Source organism: Chiloscyllium plagiosum, chromosome 16 (genome assembly GCF_004010195.1).
Source record: "Chiloscyllium plagiosum isolate BGI_BamShark_2017 chromosome 16, ASM401019v2, whole genome shotgun sequence".
Classification (NCBI taxonomy): domain Eukaryota; kingdom Metazoa; phylum Chordata; class Chondrichthyes; order Orectolobiformes; family Hemiscylliidae; genus Chiloscyllium; species Chiloscyllium plagiosum.
In genome coordinates this window covers 35,690,926-35,713,287 of record NC_057725.1, presented here as the reverse complement: position 1 = coordinate 35,713,287, position 22,362 = coordinate 35,690,926, and the positions used below count along the sequence as shown (strand labels likewise).

General features: G+C 38.6%; 1 protein-coding gene across 1 annotated transcript in view; it reads left to right on the top strand.

Moving 5' to 3' along the window:
• The first annotated feature begins 2,227 nt into the window (after positions 1-2,227).
• The window catches only part of LOC122558091 (protein inscuteable homolog), a 210,670-nt gene continuing 190,535 nt past the window's right edge, over positions 2,228-22,362 (top strand). Inside the window, exons 1-3 of the mRNA XM_043706410.1 lie at positions 2,228-2,306; positions 8,197-8,552; positions 19,055-19,107. Of these exons, the coding sequence (XP_043562345.1) occupies positions 2,228-2,306; positions 8,197-8,552; positions 19,055-19,107 (488 nt within the window). The remainder of the gene's footprint in view (positions 2,307-8,196; positions 8,553-19,054; positions 19,108-22,362) is intronic.

Genomic DNA, 22,362 nt, shown 5'->3' with positions numbered 1-22,362 from the left:
CAAGTGTGTTACTGATGAGACTGCCTTTGTAGGACCTTAGTTGTGCAGTAATCAAGCCTGTTTTTTGACCCAGAGCAAGAAAAAAACTGACTCCACTCATTCTGCGGTTGGTCACCACCATTTTCCATTTGCAGGTTGCATTTAGAAATGCAATGCAGGTCACTGTGGGTTTCCTGTCAGGTTCAGATGGTCATCTGCGCCACATGCCTCCACCCCAAATCTTCAAGTCTGCTTCCACCTGGCAGAACCTGGACACCCTATCTCTACCGATCCTCCGCATGTTTTCCCCAAACACCTTAGTCCATGAAGTCGGCGTTGAGAGTGTGTTGCTGAGAAAGTACAGCAGGCCAGGCAGCATTCGAGGAGCAAGAGAATCGACATTAAGGGCATAAGCCTTTCCTGATGAAGAGCTTATGCTCGAAACGTCGATTCTCCAGCAACACACTCTCGACTCTGATCTCCAGCATCTGCAATCCTCACATTCTCCCACCTTAGTCCATGAACCCTGTCACTTTAGTTTAATAATCCCACTCCATTATTGTGATACACCACTCCCCCCTCCACCGCCACCACCACCAAGGCCAGAATAGTGGTGTCACCCTAAACATCTCCTTCCCACAGCATCCTATGCCCTCCCAGAGTGAACACATCTGTAGTAAAGTGTTTGCAGCTTGGGAAACTTCACATTGAGTTCGAGGAGTTGGAGTCTGAGTTGCAGACATTGTTCCATGTTATCGGGATACTTTGCAGCAGCAGGCAGTCATGCTCCTCAGACAAGGTAATGTAGATCTAGCCGGGAGGGTGTGACTGCAGTTGAGGCAAGTCTGGGGCCCAGGGGATCATTGTGTGTTTGAGGAGCTTGCTCAGGGCAGGACTTCCAAATCTCGGCCATGTTTGCAATTTTTGCAGCAATGGATAGGTGATGGTCACTGCCATAATCCAGGCTGAAGAGTCTGAAATGAAACAGAGTTTAAGTCAATGTATTGAAAATCAGCATATGAGGTCCAGTGTAGGAAATGACATATTGTCCACTCTAATGAGAAGAATAGAAAAGCAGAATATTATTTCAATGGAGATTGCAGAATTCTTTTTGTGAAGTAGGGTCTGGATATCCTTGTGCATGAATTGCTGAAATAAAATGCTGCAGCAAATAATTAGGGAGGCAAATGGAATGCTGGCATTATTACAAAAGGAATGCAGTGTAAAAATAGAGATGTTTTGTTACAACTGGACAGGGTATTGGCAACATGTTCTGTGTACTGTTTTGATCTCCTTGCATTGGGAGTGGTATTTACTTCGCAAGCAGATCAGGAAAGGGTCTCTCAGTTGATTCCTTGGATGAAGGGATTATCTGAACTTGGTTCCCCATGTTCAATTTAACTGACTAAGTGACACGGTTAAAGAAGTGCTGTAATTTCAACAACACTGATCAATATAGGCAAGTTGAAATTAATATAACTTATTGACTAAAGTAGTGATTTTTTTTGGTGCTGTAAATGCACCACTTCCATCATCAATCAAAGCAGCTGGTATTTGGAAAGAAGGCATGTCAGGGAATGAGAAATGAGAGCCCAGCATTTGTAATTAGAAAATAATGAAAGTTCAGACAGCAAAAAGGACTTGAAGGAACAATATTTTGAAGTCTGAAAGCTGTATTATCGATTTTGGCATTGAAAGCTTTTCAGACAATAAGAGATTTTTAAAGAGCAGGGAGTAGTGTCCTCCAAACAGGATGTAAAGTTTATTTAAAAGAAATGTTTGACCTTCCTTCATCTCTTGATTTCTAGGACTACTGGGCTTCTAGTCGATCTATCTATGTGTATGTTAGCTGCCAGGAAGAGAAATCTTACTAACCTAATATTTTTCACAGTCCAGGAAATTGGACTCATGGGAAAACATGTTTAATGTCATTTGTCTAATGGGAATTGCCGGAGAGATTGTTTTGTCAGACAACTTATTTGTAGCTATAGCTTGCTTTCTGTGTAATGTATTTTCCTAATGAAAGCAAATCTATTTTCTGTCTCAAAAATCACAGGGCAAGATATACATGTCCAAAAGCTTGTCACTGTCTGAAAAGTTAAAAGGCCCACAAAATTGCATTAACTTACTAATTACTTTCATAAATAAATATTAGACTGTACAGTATACTTTTGGTGTTAGACTGATTAGTGAAGTCAGTAATTTGTTAACATGTTTTATATCTTTCCCATATCAATAATGTCTAGGAATGTATATAAAGAATCAACTAATTCCTTTAGAACAACTTGAAAACATGGAAGGTTGCAGACAAAACACATTGTCTCTTCCTACAATTGTTTTGTGTGCTTTCTACAGTGAAAGCTCATCATTACTTATTAGCATAAAAAGGTTTGGAATAACTCCAGATGATCTGGGAAACTGTGTTTATATTTCCTAATTGGCTTTGCTGGATTTGTGATTTGTTTTTTTTCTAGTGTTGTTTTTATTTCACATATTGATCTTCCTTTTTGCCATTTTCTAAGAAGAAAATAGGGCGGTCATCATGCATGCACCAATTAAAGGAATTTGTCCATACTTGAACATTTAGAAGCACTGCTGAGAGCACGATGTGTCTCCTGGGAAAGCAGCATGCAGGTTTTGACTGCTGCTGATAATGATGCAATATTTGGGGCAGAATTGGCCTCAGGGTTTTAAGTTTGATGTTTGTCAATGAACTGTAGTACTTCTACCCCAATATTAAATTTGCAGGCATTGGCTCAGCGGGTGTTTTTAATTAATGAACTCCACTGTTTGTCAAAATGAAGCTTTCTCTCGGACTGAGGAAACATTTACAATAGTCTTTAAATATTTATATTTCTGTTTGTGGTTTGTACTTTAATATAATTGTTGTCAAATAATCAAGTTACAAATACAAAATACTGCAGGACAAATTGGAAATTTGAAATAAAAACAAAAAAGTCTGTAAATACGCAACAATCTAGGCAGCCTTCATAAAGACAGACATAAAATGAATAGGCAGAATCTTAGAGGTCTGTGTCATGTGGGCAAGACATGTGGCAGAATCAAGCAATCTCGTTGCAGCATTTATCATTTTCACAAGCAGCATGGTGAATTCTCACTTGGCAGTGGCAAGATGCTAATTGATGGTCATCCGTATTAAGTGCCTTCTTTACAGACAAATTGTCTCAGTTATATTCAGCCTGCCATCTGAAAAACTCCAGAAGGAAGCCAGAGCGAGCGCCAGATAGATTCAGCTCATCACTTACCCTCCATGCTGCCCATATTGGACACCAGGTGCCAATTTCTCAGGGCATTGTCCATTGGCATGGCCACATGCAGCCCACGTCCACAGATGTGCCATCTGATATATGCCAGTCTCTAAGAACCTTTGTGGTTAATTTTCAATCCATTTATAGGATGCTTCTGTCCTTCAATGCTGGACCGTGAGCCGGACTATCAATGTATTGCTGCAGCAAGGACACTGTGTGCTCAGGAGCACGCAGTCTCTCATGGACTGGACCAACCTGCACCACTGAGATCTTTGCTCACTATCACAGCCCTCATTCACTTTGACCCTACTATTATGCTCACAGCAACCCTTCCTTTCATTGCCCTGCTTTGCATTGTGTTCCTGTGCTTTACCCCCTCTGCCAGAGATATGAGGCTCTTATTACTGTTATCTTGCCATTGTCATTTAGCACAGTGGAATCACTTCATGAACAATGAATGTGTTATATAAAATTGAAAGCAGGACATGTAAAGCATCCTTGCACCTGTAAGTGCCAGAAATGCTGAATGGTGATATGCTGAATATAAAGGCTGATGTGGTGGCAAGTAAGGACAGAACAAAACCTCATCCTTGTTCTGAAAGGGAAGGAAAGGGTTTGTATTGTATGGAATTCTAATACATCTTGGTCTTTCTAATATATTTGTTCTAAAATGGCAACATTTTGATTCACATATTTTACTAATCACAGTTTTCTTGCACTTATACATTCTGGAAGGAGCCACTCCATTAGAAATAGAGATTTTCTTCAGAAATTTAACGTACATGCTATTTTTGATTCATTATAATTGCAAGCTTGATTTGATCTGCATTATTAACTTACTGAGATAAGGAAAACACAGACTAACAAGACCTATGAGTAGTGCACTCCATAAAATTAATGAAACTTTGCTGGCACTATTTTTGGTACTAACATTGCACACAAGAAACAATTTTCTAGGAAATGACTGGTGCATTTAAAGAAAAAGCTCACTATTTCTAATGTCTAGATCATTTAGCAAACTTGTGATGAATAAGAAATATGAACGAATTGCAAACTGACACAAATTGCTGGATGATTTGTGACAATCCACTGTTAGCTTCATGGAAACAGCAGCTGACCTACAAACTCCACCTGAGTTTGATGGAGTTTCTGCTTTTGCACATTAATAGACAAATTACTTTCTGGTAGACAGTTATACCTGAAACTTAACAACATAGGTTTATTTTTAATGAGGAGATGCATGTTCCTGCAATGCCATTTTATCTCTTCAACCCGGACAGGATATAATTTAAACTGTGGCATCTTATTTCTACACAGAATCAATTGTTGGGTTTTTTATTTTATTTCACTTCTGTGTTTTTTTTCTCTCAGAACCCAGTTCCTAATTTTCTTTCTCTACTTGAAGTGATTTTAATTTGCCCTCCTTCACCATTTATCTCTTTCACTCTCTTTAGGTTAAAGAGGTGTACTGCTGGTCACATTGACAAGGTGCCAGATTCCTGTTATCCTTGTTACACTATTATCCGTTCAAGCTTTTCTGCGTTGCAAGATGAAGGAAAACCATCTAAATAACTAGGCATGGAATGAAGCGATTCTCTTCAGTAATATCAGATACAGTTTTGTTTTTAATTCAGTGAGATATAATGACATTGTTCCCCAAGCTCGATTCTAAAGAAAGCAACATTCCTCCAAACTTTATTCAAACTTTTATTTAATTCTCCGATTCTGTTATTCCTTTGGTGTTCTTGAAGAATAGGGCTTGACTGAAGTCTAAGTCTGTTCTGATCATGTGTATCAGCATGAAAACCTCGATGAGTCATGTTGGAAGAAAACAAAAGGCAGCATATTGCAACTGCCCACTCCATTTTAAGATAAGCACTGTTAGATAATGTATCTGAAAAAGAAATTACTTAGCTTAAGTACTCTACCTGTGAACTAAGAGTAATCCGTCAATGATAGCAGTTTATGTGAGGCCCTGCTTCTCATATTTCCCTCTATTTGTCCTGATCTTTTAATCAGAAATCAATATGGATATCTGTTTTACATTCTAGGGCATTAACACAAAACAACATTAACAAACTCTGTTCATAAATTCAATACTCACTGTGAAGCCAATATTTATCTGTTTCAGTACCAATATGTACATGGTTTCCTCATATCAGTTGGAGGAGGATGAAGTTGTACTATTGGTCACATACTTCAAGTTATAAGAAAAATATGAGTTTGTGGCCATTATCTAGTGTCTCATGATTTAAAGTACTTGCACAAGGATAATGAATAGGAAAGGACTGGAGTAAAGCCTTTGACAAGGTTTTTCATGGTAGAATAATTAGTAAAAGTTAGAGCACATAGGATTCAGGATGAGCTTGCCAATTAGATACAACTTTGGCTTGATGATAGGAGAGCTAGAGTAGTGGTGGAGGGTTGTTTTTTTGGACAAAGTCTTGTGACCAGTGGTGTTCCACAAGGATCGGTGCTGGATGCACTTTTGTTTGTTATTTGTACAAATGATTTGGATGAGAATATAGGAAGCGGAAGCATGGTTAGTAAGTTTGTAGATGACACCAAAATTGGTAGTATAGTGGACAGTGAAGGAAGTTTTCTAAGATGACAAAGAGATCTTGATCAATTAGGTCAATGAGCTGAGGATTGGCAGATGGAGTTTAATTTGGATAAATTTGGCATATTGTATTTTGGTAAAACAAACAAGGACTAGTCTTACAAAACTAGGGCCATGGATAGTGTTGTAGAACAGAGAGACCAAGGGATTCAGGCACATAATTCTTTGAAATTTGCGTCACAGGTAGAACGTGTGGTTATGAAGGCATTTAGCACGCTTGATTTCTTGCTCAGACCATTGAGTATAGGAGTTGGGACATCATGCTGATATTGTACAGGTCACTGGTGAGGCCTCTTCTGGAGCACTGTGGGCAGTTCTGGTCACCCAGCTATACAAAGGATATTATATTATATTGGAGAGGGTTCAGGAAAGATTTACCAGGATGTTGCTGGGAAAGGAGTGTTTGAGTTATAAAACTAGACAGGATAGGCTGGAACTATTCTCATTGGATCTCAGGAGGGTGAGCGGTAACCTTATAAAGATTTATAAAATTATTAGGGGCATGGACAAGGTGAATAGTAAGAGTCTTTTCCCTGAAATGGGGGAGTTCAAGACTAGAGGGAATTTTTTTTAATGTGAAAGGAGAAAGTTTTAAAAAAGACATGAGGGACAACTTTTTTACACAGACAGTGGTTTGTGTGTGGAATGAACTGCCAGAGGAAGTGGTGGAAATAGGTTGAGTTGCAACATTTAAAAGACATTTCGACAAGTACATGAATAGGAAAGGTTTGGAGGGATTTGGGCCAAACACAGGCATGTGGGACTAGTTTAGCTTGAGAACATGGTCAGTGGGGATGAGTTTGACTGAACGGTTTGATTCCATGCTACATGACTTTATGTTCTGTGACCCTTCTTGCAGCTAAGTAGGCTGCTAACACTTTGACTTATTTTGCTCGTTGTCAGTTGTGCCACAGTTATGACCAGTTTTCAGCCAGAAAATTCATCAGCAAAATGAGCAACATTAAAGTTGTCTCAGATAGTTTAATATATTCATTTTTGGCATATGTTTGATGAAACTTGATATTTAAATTGTATATAATTTTGTGCATGTATTTCTTCATTGGCTGATGCTGAGCTTTTAACAATACTGCCTCATAGATAGGTGCCAACTGTTCCCACTTGATAGCAGGAAAAATAATCTCATTGTCTTCACTGATGAAGATGGCAAAGTCCTCTTCTAAGTGGTGCAAGACAGTAGTTTCATTACTTGCAGTGAAACTTGTTTGGCATTGAGTAGTAACTCTGTCACATTCGATGTTACAGAAAACAGTGACAATACTTAATAAGCATGGGCAAATGTAACATCTTATCCACATTCTCTCTGTGTACTCTGGACGACATTACCCACGTCATTCTTTTAAAACAGCACTCACATAATGAAGCTTTCAAGTTACATCCTGGGTAAAACATATCCAGCTCTCCCACACCCACCAACCACCTTTAAAACCCTAAACACCTTCATTCACCTTAACATTCACATTCAACTCAATCTCTCACTTCACCTCTCCTGGAACAATTACCACAGAAAACTTCATTGAGTCTTGTCCTGCAGACATACAACTTTCAAACCACTTAGAATCTGATAAAAGAAATGCTTGCTCTGATTAGGCAATTGCATTTTGGTTTGTTGCTTATAAATGTTACAGTAAATCAGGAAATTGAGCATGCATTAGATTTGAGTCTCTTCATGAAGAAGACAATCCCAGGCATGTTTCTGCTGGGTAAAATAAATTGACTTTGGTGTCATTTGGAAAATGGCACAGGAAGAGGAGCATGGTTGAGGTACTGCAACTGTAGTTGATTAGTCAGTGATGTCCTGCAGATAATGTCCTCCGATGTATTTTGCAATATAGAGTGAAGACATGACCTGCATTAATGAGCTGCATGCTTGGTAATAGGATCCCTGTCGTTTCCATGCATGCCAGTGCCACATATGCTGAGTATGTATGTACCATTGCGAAGAATCTAGTTTTCATGAACTTGTTCCTTTCTTTCACACCATTAAAAAGACAAAGGTAACTTGTGTTTAGTGTAACAGCATGGAATACTGAAATGGGCTTGCATGTAAACTTCCTTGATTTTACAGGTGAGTCATGGAATGACAGTGACACAAATTCTGAAGATTAACAAAATCATCCAGGATGATGATCTATTGTCAAAGAATTGAAGCATAATCAGTTCAAAAGATACTGGTGTTTGATGAACTTATCATTAGTCCACCAATGCAATTCAGAGGAGGTGTTGGGCAGTGTTGGATTTAGAAACACAAAAAAAGACTATCACGGTGTCAGTATTAATTTAGTTTTTTTAATATAACTTCATGATATTCTTTTTCTAGCATGCATTTGATACAGATGGATTCTGTACAGCGTTGGATGGACGACTTGAGATTGATGGCAGAATGTGAATGCATGTGCATACTTCAGTCAAAGCCCATCAGTGTGGATGGTGATGGACTCAATGAACTAGTCATAACATCTCAACAAAATTTACAAGACAGCTTGCAGACACTATTGAAGAGAGCGTGGACAATAACCACAGAACTGTCCAATATTTTCTACAAGCTTGAAAAAAACAGGTGGCAATGGATTCACTGCACTGCAGTGAGGCTGAACTGTCATGTCAGGTCACTGATAAGTGAATACAACAGTTACACTAGGAATGCTTCAGTGGAGATACAACAGGTAATGTTGATTGATTCAACTTTATTCTGAATTACCATATTGGAAATAAAATAGTGCAATTCTAATGTCATCTAATGTAGTTATAATTCCGGAACAATAGATTAATTATTTTTAGATATTTCATTGTGCAGTTGCAGTGTGAAGCTCTATAGTTCTGGAAAGTAAGGTTAATCATAATAATGACACAATCGTTAAACTTACGAGGACCACTGACACAGCTGTTTCATCAATGATCTCCCCTTCATCATAGGGTCAGAAGTAGGGATTTTCATCAATGACTGCACAATATTGGGTGTTGTTCACAACTCCTCTATTCTTGCAGTCCATGTTCAAACGCAACAAGATCTGGACAATATTCAGACTTAGGCTGACAAGTGGCAAGTAGCATTCACGCAGCAGAAATGCTGGGCAATGACCATTTACAATCAAAGACACTCTAACCACTATCCTTTGACATTCACTAATGTTGCCATCTCTGAATCCCATACTATGAACATCTTGGGGGTTATCATTTACCAGAAATTCAACTGAATTCACCACATAACTACAGTGGCCACAAGAGCAGATCAGAGGCTAGGAATACTGTGGTGAGTAACTCACTTCCTAACTTGACCAAAGTCTGTCTACCATCTATTAGACACAGGTCAGGAGTGAGATGGAATTTGCCTATGACTGCAGCTCCAACAACACTTAAAGCTTGACATTATCCAGGGCAAGCAGATTCCTTGATTGGCACCATATCCACAAGTTTCCACTCCCTGGACCATCAATGCTCAGTCATAGCAGTATGTACAATCTTCAAAAAAACTGCAAAAAATTCCCTCAATATCCCTTAGACAACACCTTCCAAACCCATGATCACTACTATCTTGAAGGACAAGACAAATCACTCACTATCCCAACTTGGAAATACATCGCTGTTCCTTCAAAGTCACTGAGTAAAAGTCATAGAGCTTCCTCCCTCATTGCACTGTGGGTTTACCTACAGCACATGGACTGCAACAGTTCAAGAAGGCAGTTCACCACCAAGGGTAACTGCAGATGGGCAATAAATGCTGGCAAGTCAGCTATGCCCAGGTCCCATGAATGAATTTAAAATAAACCCAGGGAAAATGTTGTTATTGAGGAATGTGAAAAACTTAACAGGCCCTCCCTTAAACCACCCCACCATCTTCAGACCAGCTATATTTGCTGGAGGAATCAGCACCTAAACATATTTAAATGTATATGGGAACCCAATGCTGGTAATCAAGTTAAGGAATCTTCTCCTGACTTTAGAAAATCTCCCCGCTATATTAACCAAAGTGACCATCATTTGTATTTAGCTCTTTTGGTGAAATGCATTTGCAGGTTTGGGAAAACCTCATTAACCTGAAATATTGACTCCGTCTTCCCCTTTTTGCAAAACCTGCTGTGTTTTTCCAGATGTTTCTGCTTTTATTTTAGCCTTTCAGCATGCATAATATTTTGTTATTGTGTGTACATATTCGCTGATCACAACTAGAGGATGATGTGAAGCACTAATGGATAAATGTGACACAATCTTGCATTTCTCAAAATCATAAGTGTGACATCCCTGTAGTGTTAGCAGTAGATACTGTGAGGGAATTTGTTTCTGATTTTGAAAAAGAGACTGATAATTAAACCATGTACCAGTTCCTGTTCAAAACAGTCATTCATTTCAGGAAAGGGGAATATTTCTCAGGTTCTTTTTGTTCTGTATCGAAGTTGCTTCTTGACGGCTAATGCATATTGCTGGCTGGATGCATCCAAATCTAAACAATCTCTTCAAAGGAGATATTTATCCTGAATTATAATTTTGCCTTTCAAGAGTAAAATCCTTTCCAGTTATTGATACAGTGCCCCAAGCTCCTGACTTACTTCCAGACAAGGGTGAGCAGAATTCTTCATCTGCTCTTATTCCACTTTCTGTGACACACTGCTGTTATGAAGAATTACCACATACAGCCATTGAAGATATGGTGAAAGTACCAAAGCCCTCAACTCTCTTCAGCAACTACACTGGTCCTCCAACCATTAATTGTCAGACTGAGTGTATTGAGATCTTACAGACTATATCAAATCATAGAGTACAATAAACTCTGCAAATGCAGAAGGTCAAGAGTGTAGCAGTGTGTACTATCTTAAAAAAAAAACTGCAGAAATTTCCCTAAATATCCCTTAGACAACACCTTCCAAACCCATGATCACTATCATGGCTTTCAACAACTGTGGATTGCAATAGCTTCCTCATTTCCCCTCCCCCCACAATTTTCCAGTTCCCAAGCCTCCAACTCGGCACCACCTTCTGGAACTGCCCATCACTGCCCCCCGACATATCACCTTCTCCATCACCGTCATCCACCTATCGCTTTCCCAGCTACCTTCCCTCCCAAACCCATCCCCTCCCATTTATCTCTCAGCCCCGATCCAAAAGCCTCATTCCTGATGAAAGGCTTATGCCAAAAACGTTGATTCTCCTGCTCCTCGGATTCTGCCTGACTTGCTGTGTTTTGCCAGCAACACACTCTTGACTCTGAGCTCCAGCATCTGCAGTCATCACTTTCTCCCAAATGCAGAAGGTCCCTCAGTCATAATGAAGCACATGATTAATATCCTACATTTTTTCATGACAACCCAGAAAATTCTTAAACTTTGACCAGCTTTCTTGGTTTGTAGTAAAGTAATCCCGACAGTCATTCCATTGCTAGACAGAATGTGAGCAAACATTTCTGACTAATTCATGGACTTTTTATGGGTGTTTTGAAAAGGTGAACAAATACTTGGCATTTCACCATGTGATTCATTCATCCCTTCGTTCTATGTTTGAGAATACAGCATGAAAAAGTAAAAAACAATTATATTGCTTACGAAAGTGAACAGTGAAAATCCATCAGCTCTTGTTCAATGATACAACTTCACTATTTAGCTATGTGTCACTGTCAAATGATCTTTTCAACAGATGATATTGTGAAAGAGTACAGCAAGATGAGACCATTGAATTACAGTCAAGCCAAAATGATATCTCTTGATGAACAAGTCTGGTCTTGAAACTGATGTATAGGCTCAGAGACAGCTATAAAATCTGGGGTGATGTTACTAATCCTCCTTTCGTCATTTCAGCTGTTGAATGTATAATTTGAGGTCAGCCAACAGACCCTTCTCTACATCTTGCAATAACCAGGGCTGGGAGAACTGTGAGGCTGAATCTGTGAACAACAGACTTTGCAGAAGATGGTAGAATTGGTGATATTTTCAGGTTTATAGTTTTCCATCAAAATATTATGAAAGTGCTTTCAGTTAACAATACTGGAAACTGAGAAATATGCTTGTTGAGGAAGACATAGAGATAGGGTTTAATGAATATCTGAGTTTTGTTGAGATGTGACTATGATCTCAGTAGTCAACTGAGAAAGTTTCCACTCAAAGGATGGAATGAGAGAAGATAGAGCAGGGAGCTTAGCTGCACAATCATCATGGATATAGTGAAAATAAATTTGGTGAAATGCCTCAAAAATTTGGCCTCCACTTATCTGGACAGATGAATTCATATTAAAATTTTAGCCAGTCTACTGATGACTGACACTGTCTCTTTTATCACGTTATGGACATGTAACAATAACTATCCCTTGCTGATTAAAACAGCTTCCTCAAGTCTTGCATTAACTTGTCTAACAAAAGAAAGGAATGTCTGACAGCGATGCAATATGTTTGATTGATGTGGCTGTCATAGTTAAATAGCTGGCAGCACATGCACGATAACATCAAGGTGTGTGGGATTTGCAGCAGTGCTAAGTGTATATGGAATGAGTTGCCAGATGAAATGGTGGGTACAATTACAACATTTAAAAGACACTTGGACAGATACATGCAAAGGAAAGCTTTAGTGGGATATGGGCCAAATGCAAGCAAATGGGTCCAGGTCAGAATAGAAAACGTGGTCAACATGGACGAGCCAGGCTGAAGGGCTTGTTTCTATGCTGTATGACACAATAACTCTAATTAAGGCAAGATGAAGTATTATATATTTGGTGCTTGATAATGTTGCTTGGTTAGTGAAATGCTGTGATGAGTAAAGCAGTATGTGAGAATGATGGTTCAGTTTGAAAACAAAATTATTTGACAATTTGTTTGCTGATTTTGGCTATTCATGTGAGATCATTAAACTTCTTCCTGCACTACATCCCAGTCATCAATGCTTGATTGGCTTTTTGTTCCGTTGACTTCTGTATGTCTTTCACACACACACACACTTTCTCACACTCACAACCCCCACCCCAGACAGACACACACACACAGACAGACAAAGACCCACATGCACACATATATTTTGTGTGGTGAATTTTTTTGGTACTTTCAGAGTTATATTGCACTTTGCTCAAAAACCACATACATTCATGGAGAACTCTGAGCTCAAAAACTGCATGAATTTATGTAAAACTCTGTTAGCTCACTTTTTAGATTGGAATCAATCTAAACATCTGGTCATAGACAGAGAACACAGCGGGCTAACACCTTCAACATATTGTCTAGCTATCACCATTGTTAACAGCTAACCCGAGAATGCAACTTAAAAAAAAGGGGTTTTCAATGTATAATTTCAGTTACATCACACTGCAAATTTTTGCTATAAATTCTGTGTTACGATCGAGCCCTCCACAATCACCTGATGAAGGAGCGTCGCTCCGAAAGCTAGTGTGCTTCCTATTAAACCTGTTGGACTATAACCTGGTGTTGTGTGATTTTTAACTTTGTACACCCCAGTCCAACACCGGCATCTTCGAAGCATTTAATGATGACCATGAAACCATTGTCAATTACCAGGAAAAAAACCCACCTGGTTTGCTAATGTCCTTTAGGGGAAAAAACTGCTGTCTTGACTTGGTCTAACCTACATGTGACTCAGAGCAATGTGGTTGACATTTAACTGCCCTCTGGGTAATTTGGGATGTGTATTAAATGCTGCCTAGCCAGTGATGCCACATCAAGTGAATAAATTAAAAAGAAGTTCTGGAGGGCTTCTTTGCCTGTGTGGGAAGAGGACTACTCATCTCAATTTATTCCCTGCACCAAGACCTTCAGTCTGTGTCAAGGAACCTTGGAGCACACTTATTACACTTTGCCATTTCATTCCTAATGCTCAACATCTCTTCCAGATACACTTCCTGCGCCAGCCATTATGAGGTAAATACATTTTAAAGTGGTAATAGCTGCTCAAGGTGTTGGGAGACCCTCCTGCTGAGGCATCCAGTCATCCAGCAATGTGCTTAGCAGTATACTGCCTGCTACTACCATTTCAATTAGCCTGCACACAGTTTTCATACATTTGGGGTTAATTGGGGTTAATTAAACTTTGGCTACACTAGCTGGAGAATTAAGATGGAGGTTTGAATGTGAGAAAGCTGATCAGTTTATGGATGTATCTGTTTCACCATGAATGCTCAAACTTGGAATCAGATCCTGGTTGAAACAACAACTTAATTTGCACTTGGTAGTAAATAAAGTGAATACAAAGATTTTTAAATTGTTTGGAAAAGAGACAGGCAAGCTCTTGTCTCAGAAAGGCGTGGAGGAATAGAACATTGGACCATGTTAACAAGCAGATGGAGATAGTCTGAGTGTGTCTTGAACACTTGCAGACGCGAGGATATAATCTTTCCAAAGTTTGTCTTTCTGTGCAGGTCAGGTTCTCTGGAAGTAAAGCTGGTCTCCATCAGTCACATGAAACAGATTTGTAGCAGACTGCAAGTATATTTTACAATTGATTATTGCAAAAGAAACTCAGTATTATCAACTCACTGCATGATCTAATTTTGCACCTCCATAACAATTTAGTCTTTGTTGATTTGAAAGATAGGAACGAATTAACAATTTTACAAAAGAGGAATTAAATAAGATGGGCATTATTATGGGTTTTATGCATACAATGCGATAAGCAGGACTATTTCATCTGGAAGTGTATTGCATTGCATTGTGTTTAAATTAATTAATTAATACACAGATTTGTGACCCCACTTGGTTATCTAACAAGGAAGGCTGGTCATAAATTTGAAGTAAATAGTCACAATATTTTAAAGCTTATGAAGTGAAGGAGCAACTGATGCATGTTATTTGACATTTAATATGTTTTACTGAAGTCTGATGCTGGAAGCCAAAGATGCAGGTAGAAAGCTACATTTTTGCTCCTAGCATCACTGTGACAGTAGACCATCAACCGGAAGTAAAACTCAGGTCTGAGAGTAAGAGAATGAGATTAGGCTGAGCTGTACCATTCAACTTTATAGACATTTTCTATTCAACCTGATCAGACATGTTATGGCAGGCAAACCTCCTGAAGCAGACACTGCAACAACGAGCCCCAAGTTTATATTTGGTCCAGCGTTTCCAAATGTTGTTCGTGATCCTGATTGGACAAAAACAATGGCATTCACATTTAGGTGAGTTCTCCCTGCAGATTTTGTGACTTCTTACCTTTAGCAGCATAGAGCAGTTGGTGGAATGGCAGCTAAGTGGGAAAGTTCTCAGAGTAGGTCAAAAGTTTGGGTTAGGGGCAAATGTTGTGTCCGAGGTTGTATGCAGGATATTGTGGAGGGTTTATTGCTGGTCAAGGAATGTCAAGTCATTGTGTTTTTGTGGAGGGGAGATTGGGGGATAATCAGAATTGATGGAAATTGGTTAGAGGTGTGGGGATAACAGAGATCAGAAAGTAATTGAAGAGGCTTCAGTAGTTACCCAAGGTTATAGAAGACTTCAAGTGATTGGAAATCCTCTGACTGGCTGACTGTAGTTCAGAGCTGGTGTCTTTGTTGGAGGGACAATTGCCTCAGGAAAATTCAACTTGCCAGGCAATTCAGGTAAGCTAGCTGCAGCTAGGTTTCCACGTGATCTCAACACGCATCCCCAACCTGCACTGCCTCAACAGCTATCTCCCATTTCTAGGTTTTTTTTTTAACCAATTTCATAGATTAAATAACAATAATTGATGGATACTTTTGGTTAAAAATAGATCAGTTATGACAGCTGAAAATGAATGCTCCATGTTCGATTGAAGACGATATTTAAAGAATAATATTATTAAAGACTTTTGAGCAACCGAGATATGAGATTTGAAATATATTTGTGAATTAAAGAATGTCAGATGATTATTGAGTGATTTAGTGATCTTGTCACTACCATCCTAGTCAGAAAACAATTATGAGTATTGATTAGACTCTTCTTGATTAAGTACTTCCTGACACTAGTCATGAACTGGCCTGCTGTTAACTTATTGCCTGCATCATTATTCAACTTGAAATAGTGTTCCAGATTTAATTTTGTTATTGTGCTTGTTTTATTCATTTCCATTCAGAGTTAAGGAGTTTAGAATCAGTTCTATTGTTACAAATAGGTTTTCTAATTTTCTGTGATGTGTCTTGGATGTCTAGGATACAAATAATGATAGTTATATCAGCACAATGGCCTCAATCTTACAACTGAAACAATTTAGTATTTGGATTGTTAGCATCATTGATTATTGATTTGCAATGACAGCATGTGTTAAACACAACATCTATAACTCCTGGATTTTTGTCAGTCTCACCAACTACTCAATATCTTTTATTGAATATTTTTGATGGCCATGTTTTCTTCTGATGTCTTGAATTTAATTTTGCATCATTCCTTTATTCACAAATTTTATCATACTCTTTTTGTAACTCAAGAGCCAATGGGCTGAGGAGTGGTAGATGGAGTTTAATTTAGATAAATGTGAGGTGCTGCATTTTGGGAAAGCAAATCTTAGCACGACTTATACACTTAATGGTAAGGTCCTCTGGAGTGTTGCTGAACAAAGAGACCTTGTAGTGCAGGTTCATAGCTCCTTGAAAATGGAGTTGCACATAGATAGGATAGTGAAGAAGGCATTTGGTATGCTTTCCTTTATTGGTCAGAGTATTGAGTACAGGAGTTGGGAGGTCATGTTGCGGCTGTACAGGGCATTGGTTAGGCCACAGTTGGAATATTGCGTGCATTTCCGGTCACCTTCCTATCGGAAAGATATTGTGAAACTTGAAAGGGTTCAGAAAAGATTTACAAGGATGTTGCCAGGGTTGGAGGATTTGAGCTATAGGGAGAGGTTGAATAGGCTGGGGCTGTTTTCCCTGGAGCGTCGGAGGCTGAGGGGTGACCTTATAGAGGTTTATAAATTCATGAGGGGCATGGATTGGATAAATAGACAGTTTTTTTTCCCTGGGGCGGGGGAGTCCAGAACTAGAGGTCATTGGTTTAGGGTGAGAGATATAAAAGAGACCTAAGAGGTGACTTTTTCACTCGGTGTGTGGTATGTGTATGAAATGAGCTGCCAGAGGAAGTGGTGGAGGTTAGTGCAATTGCAACATTGAAAAGGCATCTGGATGGGTATATGAATAGGAAGGGTTTGGAGGGATATGGGCCAGGTGCTGGCAGGTGGGACTAGATTGGGTTGGGATATCTGGTTGGCATGGATGAGTTGGACCGAAAGGTCTGTTTCCGTCTCTGAGTCTATGGTTCTATGACACGAGCTTTGGAATTCCTCAAGGTTCTCCACCTCTACACTCTCCTCATCCTCTAAGACCCTCGGTAAAATCTTCCGGTTAATCAAGCTACTGGTCATCTGTCCTAATATTGACATAGATGGCTCAGTTTTAAGTTATGTTTGATAATGCCTTGGGATACTTAATCTGAATAAAGAGGCTATCTAACTGCAAGTTGCCATTGTGGTCACGTACATTTCTTGTTTGAAAGGTTAATGCAGCTGATTATTATATTGAAAATTATAATGTGATACTTAACAATTCAAAATCAGAGAAAATTGATTCTTGATCCAAAAGAGCAATTAAATACCTGATATTAATTGATAAGATTGTATTTATTTTTTTTAATTCCTCTCATACATAAAAGCTTGAAGGCTTACTTGAAAATTACTTTTGGCCTGAAATTTAATGTAGTTTTTTTGTCAGGCTTGAGATTACAAAAGTGTAAATGTGCTTTTAAACATAAATATTCTGTTCTTGTGGTAGAAAAAAAAACAAATAATTATGTGCCTCAGAAGGTCAGACATTCAGTTGTTGACATTGTAGACTTCAACTCAGTAGGTTCACAATCATTATTTTTCTACCACAAGAACAAAATATTAGTGTTTAAAAACACATTTACACTTTTGTAATCTCAAGCCTGACAAAGATACTTATTGTGTGCAGGAACAAAATGATTCAATGTTCTGTTTAATTAACTGAATGACTTAACATTAATGAAGCAGCAAACATGGTGTTAAAATTTGAAGTAAATTTACATCAAAGCTCATAGTATTGTATCCTTTCACTGACTCATTATGTGTGGACAGTCTTTTGTAAAGTGTTTTAATGTAGCAATTATTTTGTAAGCTTATGTTTTTCTAATTATCTTTTATTTTACTCCTGGCCTTATAATGACACTATTGTTGATCAGGTACAACTTCATGAATGTTAGCAGTCTCTTCTTTCCTGTCAAAGTGGAAATTGTTTGTGTATAAACTTAGACTGTGAATGTAGACTTGCTGTTCAGCTATGGATGGCATCACCATTAAGTCTGATCTCCTTCTTTAACATTCATATAAAGTCTTTTCGCATAAATTCATACAAATGCATTTTTCAGTATCTTATCAAATATTGTCAGAAGCTGATTTTCTTCACTTCCTTTGTTAAGTTGTGTTTATATCAATTGTGGAGATTGACTGTTTCCTTGCGTAAGAACACTTAAGTCACAATGAAACCTTTTTGATCCATGTGCAGTGTGTGTGACTTTACAGGGATTCTGTGGATGTCTGAAGATCAAAGTAGCCATGGCTTAGATGGCACATTGGAAGAAATGTCAATGTTTTATACAAAGCTTGTCGCTACTCTCACATTGAATTCAAATTAATTGTCATTTATTTTCATTGTCTACAATCCTCAAAATGTGTCTTAACCATAATTGCAAATGGTGGTAGTTTCAATGTGATGTTTTCTTTCAAGCAACACATTGTACAATTTCTCTGCCAAATTTGTGCCATACAATGTTGAATTAAATATAATTTGTATGGAAGATTCTTACATGCTTGAAATGGGCTGGCAATTGTATAAGTGAATTTCACAGAGTCCTACCGTCAGCAGAGAAAGGAGACATTCATCCCAGTCTGACTTTGATTTTTTAACCAGATTGTCTTGACAATGGATATTATTTTATAAAATTATGCTCAATGATATCTGACATACAACTTAATCTATTTCAAATAAGAAACAAAACTGAGACCAATATCTTTTGCAGATTATGCATGTTGCAATTTCTGTGTCTTCAATATTAGATTAGCTGAATTAATAATGAGCATTACTCAAAACACAACAATGAAATATTCAAAGACCAACACATGCGAGGAGACTTTAACTGCAAATAGCTGTACATATTGTGTTGTTCTGGCAATACTTTTACTGCATGTCAATTGTAACGTGTTTGTTTTTGTTTCTCTGCAGTTTGAAACGATTTTAATAGAGAAGTGCTGTCACCTGACTACAATAACTGAGAGGTAAATTTTGACTTCCTGAGCTTCCACTGAGATCTCTAGTTTGAACTCTGTCATTGTTTGACATGTCGAATATGATCCTTCTGCTTTGTTATTCACTACTAATATTCCTATCTCTGATACAAATTGAATAAAATATGATTGTTCTAGTCCTAAACTTCATTCAACAATTGGAAGATGATCTTTTTTGATTAAATTTATCAGATTTATTCAAAGTTTTAAGTTTACCATAAAATTGAGAGCAGCTATAGAGCCCTTTGAAACTAACTTATTTGAAATTGGATTCTAAGATTTGTCCATGAACCCATAAGTTGTTAGTTTGTTAATGAATGCTTAAATTTGGAACTTTTTCCCAAAGTTGGAATTGACACTAATCACTCCACTGTTATACCTTGTTACAGTGTCCAGAGCTATGTTATAGTAAGTGTTATACTTCAACATGTTTGCTGCATATTCTGATAAGCTCCAACATTGTTAAGGTGGGGTGTGAGAGTATGCAGAAGAAGTTGAGGAGGAGGAATTTGTGCAGGATTTTGGGATTTCTATCTCCAGAGTCCTTGATCCCAGGGAAGGTCTCTTACTGATTTAAACATTGATTTATTTTTCAATTTTTATTGGTTCCTGAGATGTGGACACCACAAACATCCTGGTGACAGAAACAAGACAGGAAGTCATATCATCATCTAAAAGGCTCATCAAAACTAATTGGTTCCTCCAAAATAATCCAACTAGTCCTACTCCCTTTGTTTTATCAAAAACCTGGCATCTTTTCTACATTTATTAATCTATTCCTTTTTGAAGAGTATACCGAATCTATATTGACAACTCTACCAGGCACTCTATTCCAAATTCTAACTAGTTGTTTCTGTAAAAGGTTTTTCCTCATGTTTCTCTGGTTGTTTGGCCAATCCCCTTCATCTGTGCACTCTGGTCATCGGTGTTTTGGCTGTTTCAATCAGTTTCTCTTTATTTATCTAAAACCTTCAAGATTTTAAACATGTTACAAATTTTATACATCTGACCCAGCATTTAAATCTACAGGTCTGAAAAATATCAGTGGGAAATAAAACTTTAAGGCACAGATATGAAAATTTACTGAGCCAAATATATTCCAACTCCCTCGAGACACACATCATAATTTTGACCAGCCTTCTTTGTGACAGTCCTACAGCAATCCTGTTTTACTACAGAGCAAGGCTATTCTTACACCAGATCAACCTTTGTAACTTATTTACAATTGATTTGAAATGCAGGAAATTATAGAAATTATCTGAATCTACTAATTGATATAGGAAGAATTTAGTAAATGTTTCAATAGTATTGTGATCATTCTGTGAAAATCTGTGAATACATAATTTTACTGACATTGAGACAGTGCAAAATTACAATGGTGACTGTATATCAACATTGTTGAAAAGCTGATTTTGACCTTGATATTATAGGGCTAGTGTCTTCGAGGTCGACAGCACAGAAAAGAAACTTTCAGCCCATCAAGTTTGTGCCATTTATAAAGAGCCATCTAACTATTCTAATCCCATTTTCCAACATTTGGACCATAGCCTTGTATGCCTTGGTGTCACAAATGTATATCTAAATACATTTCTAAAATCCACTTCCTAAAAATTGAGCTATTGACTTACTCTTCTTTAAACCTGCCATATCACATTCTCAATAAGCAAGTCTTCAACCTACAGTTCTTGTCAACTAATGGCCCATCACCAACCTCCCTTTCCTCTCTAAAGTTCTTGAACACTTTTTGGTCATATAAGACCATAAGACATAGGAGCGGAAGTAAGGCCATTTGGCCCATCGAGTCCACTCCGCCATTCAATCATAGCTGATGGGCATTTCAGCTCCACTTACCCGCATTCTCCCCATAGCCCTTAATTCCTTGTGACATCAAGAATTTATCAATTTCTGCCTTGAAGATATTTAGCGTCCCGGCCTCCACTGCACTCTGCGGCAATGAATTCCACAGGCCCACCACTCTCTAGCTGAAGAAATGTCTCCGCATTTCTGTTCTGAATTGACCCCCTCTAATTCTAAGGCTGTGTCCACTGGTCCTAGTCTCCTCGCCTAACGGAAACAATTTCCTAGCGTCAACCCTCTCCAAGCCATGTATTATCTTATAAGTTTCTGTTAGATCTCCCCAATGAATACAATCCCAGGATCCTCAGCCGTTCCTCATATGTTAGACCTACCATTCCAGGGATCATCTGTGTGAACCTCCGCTGGACACGCTCCAGTGCCAGTATGTCCTTCCTGAGGTGTGGGGACCAAAACTGGACACAGTACTCCAAATGGGGCCTAACCAGAGCTTTATAAAGTCTCAGTAGCACAACAGTGCTTTTATATTCCAACCCTCTTGAAATAATTGACACCATTGCATTCGCTTTCTTAATCACGGACTCAACCTGCACATTTACCTTTAGAGAATCCTCGACTAGCACTCCCAGATCCCTTTGTACTTTGGCTTTACGAATTTTCTCACTGTTTAGAAAGTAGTCCATGTTTGTATTCTTTTTTCCAAAATGCAAGACCTCGCATTTGCTCACATTGAATTCCATCAGCCATTTCCTGGACCACTCTTCCAAACTGTCTCGATCCTTCTGCAGCCTCCCCACTTCCTCAGTACTACCTGCCTGTCCACCTAACTTTGTATCATCGGCAAACTTCGCTAGAATGCCCCCAGTCCCTTCATCCACATCATTAATATATAATGTGAACAGCTGCGGCCCCAACACTGAACCCTGCGGGACACCGCTTGTCACCGGCTGCCATTCCGAAAAAGAACCTTTTATCCCAACTCTCTGCCTCCTGTCAGACAGCCAATCCTCTATCCATACCAGTAGCTCACCTCGAACACCATGAGCCCTCACCTTGCTCAGCAGCCTCCCATGTGGCACCTTATCAAAGGCCTTTTGGAAGTCCAGATAGACCACATCCACTGGGTTTCCCTGGTCTAACCTACTTATCACCTCTTCAAAGAACTCCAACAGATTTGTCAGGCACGACCTCCCCTTACTAAATCCATGTTGACTTGTTCTAATCCGACCCTGCTCTCCCAAGAATTTAGAAACCTCATCCTTAATGATGGATTCTAGAATTTTACCAACAACCCGAGGTTAGGCTAATTGGCCTATTCTCAAATCTGTTCAGAAGTGTATTCAAACTTTTATATCTTTAGCTGTGAGGAATGATTAGAGAGGTTGGGGTTGACTTCCTCAGAACAGAGAAGACTAGTGGCTACATAGTGGG